The 16,658-nt window shown below is 41.0% G+C and overlaps 1 protein-coding gene across 3 annotated transcripts in view; it reads left to right on the forward strand.

Annotated features, from left to right (window-relative positions):
• Positions 1–16,658, forward strand: part of pde11a (phosphodiesterase 11a) — a 40,053-nt gene that overhangs the window by 4,073 nt on the left and 19,322 nt on the right. The window contains exons 1-6 of one of the 3 annotated variants that reach the window (XM_037110847.1): positions 2,535–2,802; positions 7,967–8,056; positions 8,683–8,823; positions 9,874–9,938; positions 11,885–12,017; positions 13,581–13,656. In XM_037110847.1, the coding sequence (XP_036966742.1) occupies positions 7,976–8,056; positions 8,683–8,823; positions 9,874–9,938; positions 11,885–12,017; positions 13,581–13,656 (496 nt within the window). In that variant the 5' untranslated portion in view covers positions 2,535–2,802; positions 7,967–7,975. Of the gene's footprint in view, positions 1–2,534; positions 2,803–7,966; positions 8,057–8,682; positions 8,824–9,873; positions 9,939–11,884; positions 12,018–13,580; positions 13,657–16,658 lie in introns of those variants that run through there. The other 2 variants (XM_037110848.1, XM_037110846.1) reach the window with 2 other exon arrangements.

Consider the following 16,658-nt stretch of genomic DNA (forward strand, 5'->3'; position numbering starts at 1 on the left):
ATTTTTACATATTTAGGTTTTTCGGTTTTACTTTATTTTTATGTATTCAGAGTACAATGTATACAAACTGTCCAGTAACCAAAACTGAGCAAAGATTATTTATGAAAATTGAAACTTACCATTGTTAAATAATAGTGAGATAATTAAAGATAGAATCATTTTATTGATGTGCACTGGCCTTTGGTTGTTCGTCATTTTATATTTTAATTAGATTGATTTGTGTTGTGATGACACTGAAAAAGCAATACCACATCACATATATAGTCACATTTTGTCAAATATTGTCACATATTGTCACATTTTGTCACATAATGTCACATTTCAAATGTGTCTCATGCTGCTTTTGTCTTCTCCACCTGCCTGCTTTCTTTTCAAACTGAATAACTCACATGTGACATAAATAGCAGGTACTGTGTGCCCTTCCTCTGTTTGTCCCAGTGTCCGAACTGCTAAATGATATTTATTGTCTAAAGGATTGCTCCAGCTCAGTCTGACATGTAGCATATTTGCCCTCAGTCTGTGTCTCAGTGCTCAGTTTCTAGCACAGCCTGTCTCTCAGCATCATCAAATTTTCCTCAGGCAGTATCTTCCAAAGGACCTTGTTGTAATGCCACCAAGAATAACAACTCTGTAGAAGCTGTGCAAAATCTGTAATTGGTTAGTGCTTAGCGGGACAGCCAGGGTGTCAGATTTTGGGTTCAGTGTCACCATTTAGAAGTCACCATTTATGTGATTCTGAGCGATTGCCAAACAGTTGAGGCCAGAAAAATATCGATCACTGGCCACAGATCAGGTTGGTACTAGGCAGGTTCCAGGTGTGAATGTGTGTACTTTTGTCTGCAGGATACAGATGGAGAGAAGTTGCTATGATCTATCCCCAGATATTCTATTTTTGATCAAACGTATTATGATCCAAGAGGACGGAGGCAACGCTCTCGGATGACGACTATTTATTATTTCTTCCCTTTGTGAATCAGCTCAGTCTGTAAACAGATCAGTCAAGTTGGCAGTCGCAACAACACACACAGACACAGATGTCTATGAATGAATGTAATATACAAATACAATAAGTCAAAGCAGTGGGTGGGGGGTGTTACATCTCACACTGATCCAAATTGTTTTCTGTGTCTGAGGTGTTGTTTATTGGACTTCTCACCATCTTCAGAGAGGCACGAGGAGCACGTGTTGTGTGTGTCGGCACACTTGACTAGATGTAGCGGAAAAGGCGGCGACAAGCGCTACGCTGACTTCCTCTCTTATTGCAGCCACTAGCCCCTAAAGGGGAAAAAGATGAAACATGAAAGCACAAAGCTAGTTGCGCTTTTATATACCGATGGGTCTGACAAGCACTTTTTATTTATGTTTTTCTCTGTTGGAGCTCTACTGTCAAGATCCCATCTCTCCACACTCCATCCATTGTTCATAATAGATGCAGATTATTATGAGTTCTTTTTTTTTCTTTTTTTCCTCTCCAATGTTTTGCGTACGTTTCACATTGCATTAGCATCACACTAATGCCTGGGATGGCTACAGCTGAATTAGTAATGAAATGCAACGGTGGCGTCAGAGAACACAGTAAGCTTCCTGCACAGCACAGCTGCAGCTCAGCTGTTATGGAAGACCTCGTAATAAGAAAATGTATCACACTTTGCAAAGCATTAAGTGATGCTGCAGTAACAGCTGTCATTAAAGACTTTACTGTGCATTTATTAAAACAAACACTCTTTATGCACTCTAAAGGACGTTTAAACACATTAGATGCTGGTTTTAATTCCCATGCTGCTTTAATTATGTTGTGTTGCTAACGGGTAGGATTGGTGTCCTTCAGGGATCTGGGATGATGGTGTAGTTAATGGTATTCTTAAGTGTATAAGCTGACCCCATCATGCTATCTCTACATTTTTTTTATTATCTTGATTTTTTGAATTCGCTTTACTTTTTTCTTTTAATACATTGTACACTACACTACACTACAGTTTGCGAGTTCCCCCCCCATGTAGGTTTCATTTGCCAATTTTAACACCTCTGGAAGTCGATTGTCAAACAGCTTTCTCCACTCATTGCCGTGCTCCCTATGGTTGGCACACTTCCTGTTAAATTGGCTCAAAGCAATACTGTAATAACAGCTTTCACAAAATGAACCAATGCAAATCAAGAGACCACAATTTTTGCTTGGGGCCACATGTTTTTGAGACATTCCTGCAGGATTTCGAATCAGATTTACACAGTGCTTCACGCTAAACTGGTTCATTACAAGGTTATTCATGTAAAAATGAGTTTTGTAATGTGGATGACATACTGCACAGTGGGGACCCCAAACAAGAGAGGCACACCTGTGGATGGTGGGGTGATTAAGGGCTTTCACTCTATGCTGGTAAAGAATATCTGGAGTCTGAAGTACTGACTTGTCTATTCTTCCGTTTCTAATATTGCCTTGTTTTAAGAACTGAGATGGATGCTTCTGTGATGGAATTTGGATTCTTTGTGCAAGCAGTTGACATTTGAATTTTTTTTCTTTAGTGAAACCTGTTGCAATACACAAACATTTTTTTAAATTTCAAAATAACAAAAAGAGTGCATTTTGTTTCAAAGTGAAAACAGAAGAGGACCTAAAACTGGACCTTGTGGGACACCAAAGTAGAAGACGTCCACCTACTGCAACAAATTGTGATATACTGAATGACTCTCAAAACAGGAGACTGCGATACCAACTGCGAACACATACAGCCAGATAAAAGGCTGATTGTTGGTTGCCTTGGTTAGTGCCGTTTCTCTGCATGTAGGATAAGTGCACATTTGAATGTAGGTAATGTGTGTCCAACAGACAACACTGTGTGATTGTATAATGAAAAAGTCTCTAGAACACAGTGATTCATACCAATCAAGCTCACCACCTGTGGCTTCTCTGAATGCTGGTTTATACACAAAGATACATACCATTTAAATCAAACTCCTAAAATGTAAATGCCAGGTGTGTCTTGGGGAAACTAAAGCAGTTGTTGGATCATTTGTGATTCCTACCATCCGGTTAAGAGGCAGCTGCCCATGGTGGTATAAAACAGAGCTGTCAATTAAACAGGTTTTTCAGAAATTGTGATACAGTCATACATGTGCACAAAAATGTGCAAACGCATGGTCCTCCCCGGGCGTAATAAAGATTTTGCTCTATGGTTGAATTCAGTTTGATGTCTGACTTTGATATAACGAACTGTGGCTCACACTCCCCACTGCTCCCACTGAGCAGCAGGAGAAAATCAGAGTAATTACTGCCAGTTTGGGCTTGAAGTGATAAACATTTTAAGGGGCAGGGCCGGCAACAATTCAACAAATGGAGCAGCTGATACATTTTTTTTTTTTTTCACAAAGGATTATTTAGAAGAAGTTTTTGACAGCTTGTAGCCTCCAAGAATAGTCGCCATTTCTGAGGGGATGCCCAGACTTTCTAAGCACTCATAACACGGCAGAGAAAAAAACAGTTACACCATTTTTTCAGTAGAGTTAACCTCCACATGTACAGTATGTGTAAGATAGAGCATGTACAGACCAAAAATAGATTTCAGCCATGGTTCATCTTCATTAGGCACATCCCCCCCAAAGGGGCAAGCGAGTGAGGGGCCTCATAATTCTACTGTGAATTTCAGCCAAATTCACTGAAATTCATCGTAATCCCACACTTAAAACGAAGGGGACAAACAGTAGGGAGACAAAATAAGCTAAGAAAGAAACTAATTAATCTCCTTCGTAGTTAACTGCAGAAGATACGGACAGAAATGAGAATCTAAGAGATACAGAGAGGTAAAGGGGCCGGATAAAAGAAACGTGACAGATTCTTGCACACTTTATATGTGAAAACTGCCGTTATTGATTTGATATTTGTTGCAATTATAAAAATGTAACAATGCATTTTCACTATCAGTTATTCCAAGTCAGATAGCTGAATTGTGGTAAGTCTCAGGCAGCTTATCAGTCAGAAGCTGAAATACATAAGTGACCGCTCATATTTACAGATTAATACAAATGCAGACACCCTTTAGATAACCTGATTCATCTTAGAATCCAAAGTTGATTTTGTTTCCTGGTCTTCAACGTACAAATAAGCCCATAACCATCACAATAAACAACATTACACTCTACGGTCAATTGGGTTATTCATTTATTAAGTAATTCTTACTAATTGGTACTAATTGGTGACACCAGTTTTCTAAGACATGTCTCTGTTTATATGCTCTTGTCATCAATTAAAGTTCATCTTCTAAAAGAATGGACACATCTACAGATCAGCGTTACAAAGGTCAAGAACTCCTGCAGTTTGCATGGTTTACTGCACTGATGCAAAATCCGCTGCTGCCCTCTCTTTGCTCCTGCCTTTTTTTCCCATGTACCCATGATGTGTGGAACAGTTGAATTATTTATGAATAATAGCTATTGAACAGTGCTTGTGGTCTCCTACAGTGTCTATCGGCTGTGTTGTATCAATGCCCATAAATTATAGCCAGTCAGTTCAATATATTTTAAATACTAAAATTGATTGTATGAAAGATCTGTAGATCTTTTTGTGGTAGAACGGGAGAAACGATCATTTTCTGTGAAGTTACTCATGTTACAGTGTGTCCTGTTCACTGTTTGTGTAGGTAATGATAATATAAACTTGCTCCGTAAGATTTGTTGAGGTGTAGATCCCTGTTGTTTAAATATTTGATGTCACCTTTAAAAGAAGCAATCATTGCTAAGTGTATTTACAGTACTAATGTGTGCTTTGCTGACACAAATGAGGAAGTCCAATATGGTACCAGAGGAAATGGAGAGCTTCATTTTGATTCCGGAGAACCATTCTTGGCTGAAACAGTGATCTTTCATCTTAAGCTTCATCGTTTTAATCAACTTGTAGTTGATAATAGCAGCGATTCGCGCTGTAAGTGGAGAAAGGAAGCGTTGGCTGTGTAATTTTCCTTAGCATGCCTCATAAGAAATTCCATCTTTAGAAAAGGAAGTCGCTTAGGTCGGAGGAACTGACTGTCCCTAAGGCCTTGGCCAGTTAGTTTCATTATTAAACCACTCTTTACTGGTCAGTCTACAGGTCTCTAGGCAAAAATGTCTTGTTTGTAATGCAACCTTGTATAATGGCCCCGCCTGACAGGATGTAATTAGAGAGAGCAGCGCTTTTCTTGGGTTTGCCTGGCAGATCCATAGCCAGATCCCCAAAGTCCTGCTCGCTAATGAATCTCCTCCTGCCGGGGCTATTGATGGTCACTGTCTTTCTGGAAGATCATTATTAGAGAATTCCATAGGACAGCTAAAGCAGCGTTATGTATGAGCATATTGTTCGGCGTTGTGTGTTTTCCACGCTTCCAAACAGTCGCGTTAAGGTGCTTGATTATATATAATGACTGAACGAAGTGCGTGAAGTTAATTTTGCTCATTAAGCGTGACAGAGTGATCGCTCACGTCACGTAATGATTGGAAATGCTTTTTAATTTAGTGATTTAATTTCCACTTTGCATATTCTTAACGGTGTCATCATGTGCACATCAGCACAACATGCCAGAGCAGAAGAAATGTATTTGTTCTGGTGCGGTGCACGAGCAGCGAGAATCGTGAGCTACGTCTTCACGGACCTTTAATATTCCACCGATAATCAGAATAAAAACGCCTCATGTGACCACCTCAATCCCCAATCTGGCTTGATTTGAATTAGTCTACGGTCAAATGGAGAGGGGTGGTGTAAACCTTTGAGAATCCATTCAACAGGAAAATAGCAGTACCTCATAACCACACGAATGCCCAATTTGATTGCTTCTCTCTGGCTGGAATAAATATACTCTTTTATTCTCAAACTTTTTTCATCAGAGGTCTTAAAATAATTAAGGATTGGTCTTGAGGGTCGTAAGGCATAAAAAGAAACGTTGTTCAAACAATTGGAACATTTACAGGCAGCCTACTAATGTTACAAGGCTAAAAGTCAGAACGGAGAAGGTGGTTGCGATTCAGTGTTAAGGTTAACAATCTTCGTCTTCTTCTTTTGTCATGATTAGATGCTTCACAGCATTGGCGCATGTCAAATAAAGTTATAAAAAAAAATGGTAAAGCTTTTAAAATTCAACAAACCTGTAGAAATCAAAAATCAAAAACACATATATTCAAAGGACAAGTGGCAATACTATATGATTCAAGCCCTCTTTGTAGGATAGGGTTTACACGTTTCTGAGCATTTGAGCCTGATTTATATGTATGAACATGTATGCTTCATATATGTTCCCTTGATCGTTTCCTCCTTTGTGACTGGACTCTCTCCTCAGTATAAACAATCCGTTCTTGCCACATTGTCAGCCTGCTTTTTAAATTCAGATATCGGCCATACCACCACTGAAACTGGGAGATTAAAGATACGTAGCCAACCCAGGAGGATTGTAAAGAGAAATTGCGGCAATTAGAGCAGAGGGGTTCTCAACCTTTTCCCATCTGTGATGCCATTTTTAGGCCTACAATTATCATGACCCCGGCAATTAGAATTGTCAGGGTGTCACGTGAATTTATGAATCGATTGTGAGAGCGCGGGAGAAGCTCCGGATGTATGATCCTGAAAGCTGAACGTGTTTCATATCTTTTTATTAGTCCGCGTCAAACAAATAGAAACAGCCAGTATTAGTCTTGTCATTTCCTGCCTATCCAGCTCCTCAGGACATCTTCCCTCACTCATGGGGACTACCTAAAAGAACACTTTATGAGTTGCTTCCCAGTTATCGACGCGGTGCTGCAGGATGTTGTTCTTTACGTGTTCATTTTGCGTGTGATGAGTAACTGATGCATTATCTCTTTCTAAAAGCTGAAAGAGATATCCCTGTATCAGCGGTCACAGCTGAGTAACTTCCCATTCATGTATTGTTGTAGTGTCCCTACCCTCAGGTCACGCTGAAGGCTGGTAAATATTACTGGGTTTGTTGTACTGATTGTATTGTTGACACAGCAGCCAGATGCTAAAGATAGATAGCCAAACAAAGAGGCAGAGTAAGGGAGCACACAACCTAAATTCTATTGATTCCATGTTATGGGGGTTGAGTGTCTCTCAGATAAGGCTCCACTGCGCGCTGATTGTATAGAAGTCAACCTGTGTGCGCACATCACAGCTGTCTTTAACGGCGTGCAGTTTGCAGGCCGCCATGCCGCATCCACCGTAGAGCGCGCTCGCATATCGATGTTCATTATGAAGAGAGAAATGTAGTTTGATTCCAAACTCGTGGGGCGTGGATTCGATTTCCGGACACACATTAACTAAAGTCATCAGGTGATTACATTATTTATGGGAAGAAAAATATGAGTGAAATAAGGAATTTATGTTATCAGCCCACGGCGCAGTAAGTCAGACTATTCAGTCAAATGGTAAAATGTCAGTTGGATTGATTTATTTGTCCTGGCGAGTAATGATGCCAATGAAAGACCATTTCTTATTTGTTCCAGTTCAAACGCTTTGTTTTTCTTGGGTGAAAATATCACTCATTCATGTATTGTTTCTTGTTCGTTTTTGTTTTTTTTTTTCCCCGAACTGTATCACCGGTTCTAAAATGGGCTACAAAAACCCGAGTTTTCTAACGAATCGTCCAGCGTTTCTCACCGAAACGCACTGTGTGTGCTCGAGCTCTCACAACTGTGTCGGATGCATTTCCGTCCTCCTACATTGTTTACAGCCATGTTTACCAGCCACCTTCTTCTTGGCTCATTTCAGCGGCTCTGTGAGGAATGGTGTGAAACCTTTAGTGGGGCTGTTTGTTGCCATGCGTCACCACAGGATACCTTCAGAGATGTCTGAAAGTAACATTAAAGGTGTATGCAGCATGTCGGTGAACATTACACAGCTACATTAAACAAATACAGCTACTAAAGTCTTAAAGTGTTAGCAGCTATCTTGTGAGGTACCATCGTAGATAAATCATTCTGTTTTTCTCCAATGATGTGTTTGGAATGTCCACAGGTGTTGCAGATGTACCTGCCCTTCTGTGGCATTGCGATCTCCAACGCCCAACTCTTCGCTGCCTCGAGGAAGGAGTACGACAGGAGCCGGGTAAGGGCCACAGGGCCAACCAGGATAATAACCCCCCCCTCCCTTCACTAGGATCAGCATTACTTCCTCCCCCCTGATGCTGACATTGAGGCCGAGTATTGATCAGCAGCAGCCCACTTGCTGCCTCTGCAGAGGGGGATCACAGAGCAGCAGGCGGCCCTGCAGGGACGTTTTCGCCGGGGTCTGTGGTGGGGGATGGGCCGGTATCCAGACTATAGGGCCCGGTCCATGGTCTAAATCTCAAAGGGAATGTTAAGAGATGCACTAATTTATGTCACACATTGATCTGTGATGGAAGAGAACATAATGAGAACACAGCTCAGAGAACGGAGGAGAGAAATGAGAGGAGCTTTCCTTACATCATGTGAATTTTATGTGCTTGTATATTAAAATTGGATTGGCACTACTTTAGATAAAGGGCCTAATTTACTTTTATTGGCAAAACTAATAACATTATATCATCCTGCTGGTTTATGGTTTCACCTGAATGTAGAAAAACCTGTTAATTCAAAGGGTCTTCAGTATTAGATGGTGAAGGATTTCTGATTTAGTTTTTTTGCAGCAGCATGCGGCTCAGATCGTTGGGAGTGATGTCAGCGGTATCTTTCTCTGTCTCTGGTGCTCAGGCACTCCTGGAGGTAGTCAATGACCTGTTTGAAGAACAGACTGACCTGGAGAAGATTGTCAGGAAGATCATGCACCGTGCCCAGACATTGCTAAAGTGCGAGCGCTGCTCTGTTCAGCTGCTCGAGGACATTGAGTCACCGGTATGTTTTTTGTTTTTTCTCTGCTGTGTGTGTGTGTGTGTGTGTGTGTGTGTGTGTGTGTGTGTGTGTCTGTCTGTCTGTCTGTCTGGTACATTTGTGCTGTGGTGGAAGGCAACAAAGCACATTTACTCAAGTACTGCACTCAAATACCCAATATTTTGACTGTTTATAAAGTAGTTAAAACATACTTCACCTCGAGCATCCACAACAGTAAAATTCTGCTCACACATTCAAGGGCACTTCTACCGTACAACAGTTTATGTTACGTTGAATATTTTAGGCCCATGTTGTTAGTGACACTCTTGTACCAAAGCAGAATTTCAAATGCAGCACTTTTACCCAATTTTTTTTTACATTGCCGTACATGTACTCTTATGTTGTGCAAAACTTAAGACTTGCCCACCTGTCAAATTCATACCCACACCAGAAGTGGGCAGCATGTCACCAGAGTAACCGCTAACTGTGCAGATAGCTTAGTTAGCTGTGCAGTTAGCAGTCAGGACTGGGAACTAACACAGGAGCTTTGGACCAGGACGAGCCGGGGCTAGCTGGTTAGCATGCTAACTTCAGTTGATATCTCTGCAACACAATATATACAGCTAGATGATGTCGTAATGTCAAACTGTTATTTCTTCACATTCTGTTGATAATTTTAGTGAATCTTTCGATTTAGTTTTCTGAACAACTGATTGAAGTATTGTAGATATATGGCCATGTGTAATATCAAAGTGCAGGAGCTGCAGTTTTTGATGAAGGTTATGAGTCACAACATACCATTATAAATGAAGTATTGTGTTGCTATAGAGATCCTCTACACTACAAATCATATTCCACAGACATAAGGGGAAAATACTTTTCCTCCAGAGGAAATCACATCATCATTATCATTCTCACTAAAATCAAGACTCGTATCGAAATATCTGTCAAAATGATCTCAGTTTGACTTTTTTGTCGTCCAGACAATTCGTTCCTTCTTGCCTCACTTTTTGTCAGTGAACAATATTGTGTACTTTCCTGCATTAGTGATTTCTGCCTTTTTAAATCTTCCAGGTGGTGAAGTTCACCAAGTCCTTCGAGCTCCTATCACCAAAGTGTAGCGCAGACACAGAAAGCAGGTATGTATCTGTGTTTCAGTGTGACGTTCCACTCTTCACCCCAATAACATAAGGCCTGGTGAAAAACGTAGCTTTCCATTAGCTCTCCATTTCCCCCCTGCCATCACTTTCCCACTACTTCTCACACCAGTTGCCTTTTCACCAAATAGTCATATCTCCACCTTTGTTTGCCTTCGGCTCGGGTACGTTCTGCGCCGAGCCTTGTTTGAATCTGTAAAGCTTCCATCAAGGACAAAAAAAGGGAAGTATAAAAAGACAAAAATTGAATATTCTGTAGTGCTGTGGGAGTAATATGCTGATTCTGAATAGGAGGCATACTGTAGGAGCCCGTCTTAATTGGGTTTTTGCTGCTTCTCTCCTCTGCTAGGCATGGCTGAGTGGTGGAAGAGAGGCTTAATATTGTGTGGGATGTTTATGGATGAAAACCAACGCTGAAAGGAAGACAAACTATCCCCCGAGCCCTGCACTTTCCGTGACTGATACGATCACTTCGGGGCAGTGGTGATAACCCCAACATAAAAATAAATAAATACCAATTGTAAGAAGTCAGTAGTAATCAGAGAAATGTCACTCCTCTTGACAGGACAATTAGGTCTTCCTGGTCTAACACATACTCCCTGCCGATCTGAGATTCTGGGCTCACATTTAAACAGTCAGTTTGTGAATTCCAGTTAAAAAAAAAACAAAACAAAAAAAACAACAACTTCACAATCTTCCGTGATGATGCTATAGGTTTACATCTGAATAACAAGAGCTGCTGTGCCAGATTTATGTGTGTGATTAAATGAATAAATTTGGTGTCAGAAGGCGAAGTGTACTGTAGGATTTCTAATGTGCTTTACAATCCCCAGCCGCCCCCATGGGGAGAATAACGCTGGGTGAGTGTACAGTGCCTGCTAGTGTGTCTGTGGCGGCTAAATGACAGACAAGAGACAGGGAGAATGAAGAGAGCAAGGGAGAAAAAAGGACAGTGAGGCTTCTTAGCCGTCACACCGATGAGGCTTAGTCCCTGCTCAGTGTGGGTTTCACATCCACACACAGCTGTATCACCAGATCAGTGGGATTTGGAAGATCTGACATCGATGTCTCTCCGTCTTTATTCCAGAGACAAAGTGAGCCACGCTGAGCGTTTACCCTGTTGCGTTTGAAGGCAAAAAGTCAGCGACTGCTGACTGCGGTTAATGTGAATGGGAAGTGTGTGCGGGGATGCAGGTGTTTCTATTGCAGAGTGTGGGGGCGTTTGCGCAATAAGGAAGACAATCACACAATTAACTTTTAATTACTTCATAAGCTGTAGGAGAAGCTTACTGATATCTACTGTAGGAGAAGTTCATTAAATGCAAGTCAATGCAAAAGAGGAAGTCCGTAAGGAGGAATAAGAAATAAAGGCCTTTTGCAAGCTTGCAGTTCAGGTGTGAAAGACAAAAAAAAAAAAAAAGATTTACTTGAATACAATTTTTTTTTGCTGTGTGTGTTTGTGGATTTTTTTTTTTAAGCCACAACCTTCAGTTTCCTGTCGGCTGAGTTGCATGGAGGTCAAGCGTGTGTGTGTGAGTGTGTGCGTGTGTGTGTGCTAATTACTCTGTTCGTGTCACTTCATGTCTTCTAAAGGTGTGTAGCTTCTAAACAGATTCACACCATATGCCACCTCCCCTCATAACTCATGAACTGGCTGTCTTCGACACTTGTGGAGGCACCGTTGAACTCTTTTTCATTGCTCTTTCTACATCAGTTAGTTCATCAGCTCGTTGGTCCGTGAAAAAATCTGTTAAATGGTCCAGAAATCGGCGCTCACCCTATAGCAACCGCACATTTCTATCTATGAGGCTGGAACTTGCCGCGCAGGTCAAATGTGTGCACGTGAATGTGACAGATTTTTTTCCCACTGTTGTTTGTTCTGTTGCGTTCCTTTTGTCATCTTCCCTTTCTTGTTTTCTGACCCGTAGTTTCAAAGACAGTATGGAGAAATCGTCTTACTCAGACTGGCTCATCAACAACAGCATTGCAGAGCTGGTAGCTTCCACGGGACTGCCCGTGAACATCAGCGATGCCTATCAGGATCCTCGCTTTGATGCTGAGGTACACAGAAAAATAACACCCCGTTCAAATTTGACATCACCGGGAATGTGGCAAAGTGAAATAATCTCAGCGAGTGTTACAGAAGCGGCAGTATGAAATATGCCAGCGGCAATTGTCATTCAGGTCGATCAAAACGAGGCTTACTGGTCGCTTCTGAAGGTGTTTTGCCGCTGGTATGTGTGGACTCACAGGCTCTCTAAACCTCCGTGGGATGTTCACACACTGATGTCACATGCGAGTCGATGAGGGACATGACACGGGGTTAATTAACGGCTGTGAAGCCGCCTGGGAAGCGACGTCAGGACAGCATTGTTAGTGTGCGTTTTGATTTGTAGATAGAAATAAAGGAGACCATCGATGTCAAACTTTTACATCTGCCCCTCAGCTGCTTGTCAGTTTAGGATGTTGCCGTTACATTCAGTTCAAAATGATTTATTAATGATTTACACCTTGATTAATTGGACTCTCATGTGATTGTCACGACCTTAAGGACTCATGCAGGTGTGAAAATTTTAATGGCTGCCAGTGAGTAGAACTAATAAAGTCATTTTGAAGTCATCTCTTCGAGACCAAATGTAAAATTCCAGCTGACTCTGACTTTCCTTTTTTTTAAAAAAAAAAATTTGAATTCAATTAGTTTGTTATTTTTTAATTATTGTTATTTTTTTTCTTTTATTACCACATTATGAGAAATTGCATACTACCCCCTTTTCTCATTTGTCAGCTGTTAATTGATCTCTGTGGGATAAAGGCCTTTTCAAACCAGGAAGTGTTAAGAGCAGCGGCCGCTGCTGACGCTGCACAGGTCTAAGCAAAATCCCACAGCGGCTAGCACAGCGATTCACTCTGCATCCAGCTGCAGGCAGCAAAAGTTGACATGGTCAACCTTTAGCAGCAGTGACAGAAAAATAGAAAATGTGTACTGGGTGGAAAAGCTTCCAGAGGGCAACAAATTCCTGCATTTAGTTTTGAAAGTTGTTACTGTACTCTACATCCTGCAGATCCTATGTTTCTGTATAGCCTTGCTCTTAGTTCATACTCCAGTGGTGAAAATATAATTTCATACAAGAGAGATGGGTATCATTTAAAATCTTTCAATACTTGTGCTCAGACTACACTCAAGTCTAGTAACAGGATCATTCTTTCGATCTTACTTTCAAGAATATAATCAAATCAAATGCATCAGATATGCAAAGCAGTTTTCTGAAGATGTTTAAAGTCTTCCTCTTTATGCAAAACTACGATTTTAAATATAGAACCAGCAGATTAAAGAAGATGATAAACAAATGGAGCTGCAACCCGCTTCATAATTTTCAGAACTGATTAATTTGCCAGTCATCTTCTTGGTTGATAAATTAACTGTGTGATTGTAAAACGTCATCAAAAGTTCCTAAAACCCAGGAGGACGTGAAAAAGTTTTGTTGGGTTGAAGGATCAATACCCAGTTCCATTTATACTGAAAGCTAAAACCAGAGTACAGTCCAAAGAAGAGGAAGTATTTTTGGGGGGGATATTGCAGCTAATTGTCATTTGATTCTGTTTTTACACTCCCACTCTTCTCAGGCAGACCAGTTCTCAGACTTTCACATCCGCTCTGTGCTTTGTGTCCCTATATGGAACAGCAACCACCAAATCATTGGTAAGTTACCATATCGAGCTTCCTTTTCTCTCAAACGCATTTGATGATCATTATGTAACTTTGCATATGTTTTTAGAAACTGATAAAAGTTGTGTATTAGGTATGTAAACATGACCATTAGACCCATGTTGCTGCACCTGCGAATATTAACCTGTTGCAGTAACAGCCTCCAGCCTCCTGGGATTGCTTTTTACAAGGTTTAGTAACCTGGCTGCACGCAGAGGAGCATTAGTGTGGTCAGACGCTAGTTTTCAGTTCATCACAAGTGTCAGGTGGACGGATGTTGCGCTACCTTATTTTTTCCCCACTTTGTTTATTACTTTCCTCAACAGAACAAACAGGAAAAAAAATGCATGTTCTTAATCTAGAAGTAGGTTTCTAGTTTGATTCTCGTACATTCCCTCCACTTAAACACTCAGGGGGGCTAAAACCTCATAATGGTAAGAGTATTTTTGTGCTTACCAACAGACATAACTAATCAATGGGCTAATTAGTCCACTAACAAAATGATCAGAGGGCCATGATGCGGTCGTCAAAGGGCTGCATCGTTCCAGGAGCTGCCAGTTGAATAGGTGTGGTTTAGGATGTCGGGGTCAGGCTCTGTCCACGTCAGTCAAGTTCCTCCACACAAACGTTCCGTATGGATCTCACTCTGTGGTCAGAAACTTTGCTTAGTTTAGCAGGAAATGATCTTACCCAAACTGTTGGAAGTACATAATGATATAAAATGTCCCCGTGTGATGCAGCATTAAGATTGACCTTTATTTGAGCTAATGGGATTAACAAACCTAAAGATAGGGGTGTCCACATACTTTTGACCATTTGTGCATCCGTGATGAATTGTGTTCACGCACACTCATAATGCAGGTATAGAACATTTTGTTTTTGCAGAGTGGACAATAAGGTAAAGAGGGGCTTGAGCATGTGTTCAGCTGAGGCTGCATGTGTGTGATTAGATCCACGCTGCAGCATCACTCCACACTCAGAGGTGGAGTTCCCATCTTCCCTCTGTGTGCTTTGTGTTTCAGCCCCGGGCCAACACCACACTGACACTCTGATAAATCATTGATCTCTCGTCTGGTTTTGGTGCTGGATATTGCAGCGAGGAGCAACGGTAGCAGCTCCACTTGGTCCACTGAGGTCTGACGCAGGAAGTCATTAGTTTTATTCGAGTGCAAAGTGATCAGCATATCTGCCGCAGATGGTCGGTTAAGACCATGTTTCTTTTTTTCTTTTTTTTTTAAAGCGTAGGTGTAAGTGCGTTTGTTGGGGAGGGGAGAAGGAAGCGGAAGGAGAACAGAAAGTGTGAGGGGAGAAAGAAATGCAGTGTGTGTGGGTGGCACCTGAGGATTTCCAGAGTGAAAAAAAAAAAAAAACAACAAAAAAAAAAAAACGTTACACAAACAAAGCAGCAGGAGATGAAATTCTCAAGTCAAGGATGTCTTTGTGACATCTGCCAAGGTTACAGCCAGCTCTTTCAAAACATAACCAGAAGAAATCCTGTTTAACAGTAATGACCTGTAATGTTTGATATGAAGTGTGAGTAAAATCACATGAGCATATTCTTTATCATATGCCATGAGTGTTGTTTTAATAAAGGCAGCTGATTTTTGAAATCCTTATACCAAAAGAATGTTCGCCTGGATAACCATTTTGCTCCCAGAAAAAAATGGAGATGTCAGTGATGACACAGAAATAACCAGACTAGTCCAAAAACACGTCATCACAGCGTGCTGATTTCCAAATTAATGATCACACTCCCAAATTTATTTGAATTTGAATTTATTTATTCAGCATAGCCCCTTGAGATGAATCATCTAATTTTCGAGGGGCTCCATAATCCCCATTATTCCACAGTTTGATTGTGACGGCTCATTTTGAAGCTCGTGATCAGCTTGCACTGGTCGCTCAGAAGTAGGGCTGGTCAGCACGGACACCTTGTCATGGGTTATCTCGCAGTTAGTGGTGACAGGATTTTGAGCCAGTGTTTAATTTGTCTGCTATGGGCTACTGTACAAACACGGCCTAACAACAAGGTCAACTCTGTAGAGGACCCCCCGCTCTCTCTGTAGATATAAAAGACTCATTCTATGAAAACTGAATAATTCTTGATTTATATATAAATGAAAGCATATTCATGAATATTATATTCTATTTCTGCCTATAGTTCCCTCTAGATCCTAAACACTGGACCTTTAACGTTGAACTGAGGAGGTTGCAGGATTTAAAAATCACACAACACAATTGGCCATCGATGTAAAACTTCTAATGGAGCTGTGAATTATTATGGTATTATGTGTTTTTGGTGAAATAACACTTGAGACAATGGGAATGTGGTGTAGTTAAAGATGATGTGGTCGCCACAGGGCTCTGAGCAGTCATTCGGGGTGCTTATGCGCGGGGCCACCACGGCTGCAACTCACCGCCAACGATATGCTCGTTACAGAGGGAGCGATAACAGATCCGAGAGGACATCAACCCTGTGTTTTAGATTTAATGACACCTTAATGAAACTTGTTCTTAATCCCGGTTCACTTCTTTGGATCTCCAGCCATACATTGGAATTAAAATGTCACTTCTGTGGCGGGTTTTGCTTGACCTCCTAGAGATAAATAAATATGGTAATGTATTGTGTAATTACTTTTTTGGGTAATTTCTCGGTGGCAGTTGAAGTCTCGATCAATTAAATGTTTACGCTTTTATCAACAAAGGCTTTCTCTGTTTTTTAATTAGAAGCTGAGAGAAGCCGTCCAAACAGGGAAAACTGCTGTCAAATGAAAAAGCATTGTGGATAATAACCGGATGCCCTGTCAAAGATAACATTAATTAAAATGTCCACAGTGCTACATTTTTGCCAATTTGTATCACCTTGTTACATTATGATACACATAGTCTTAAACTGTCTTCATCAAGCCTACTGAGGTTTTTAACATATAGCAGTGAAACGTAGTTGAAATTGCCATTATTTTAATACCAGACATTGATCAAGAATTTGTTTTTCA

Source organism: Acanthopagrus latus, chromosome 9, assembly GCF_904848185.1.
Source record: "Acanthopagrus latus isolate v.2019 chromosome 9, fAcaLat1.1, whole genome shotgun sequence".
NCBI lineage: Eukaryota > Metazoa > Chordata > Actinopteri > Spariformes > Sparidae > Acanthopagrus > Acanthopagrus latus.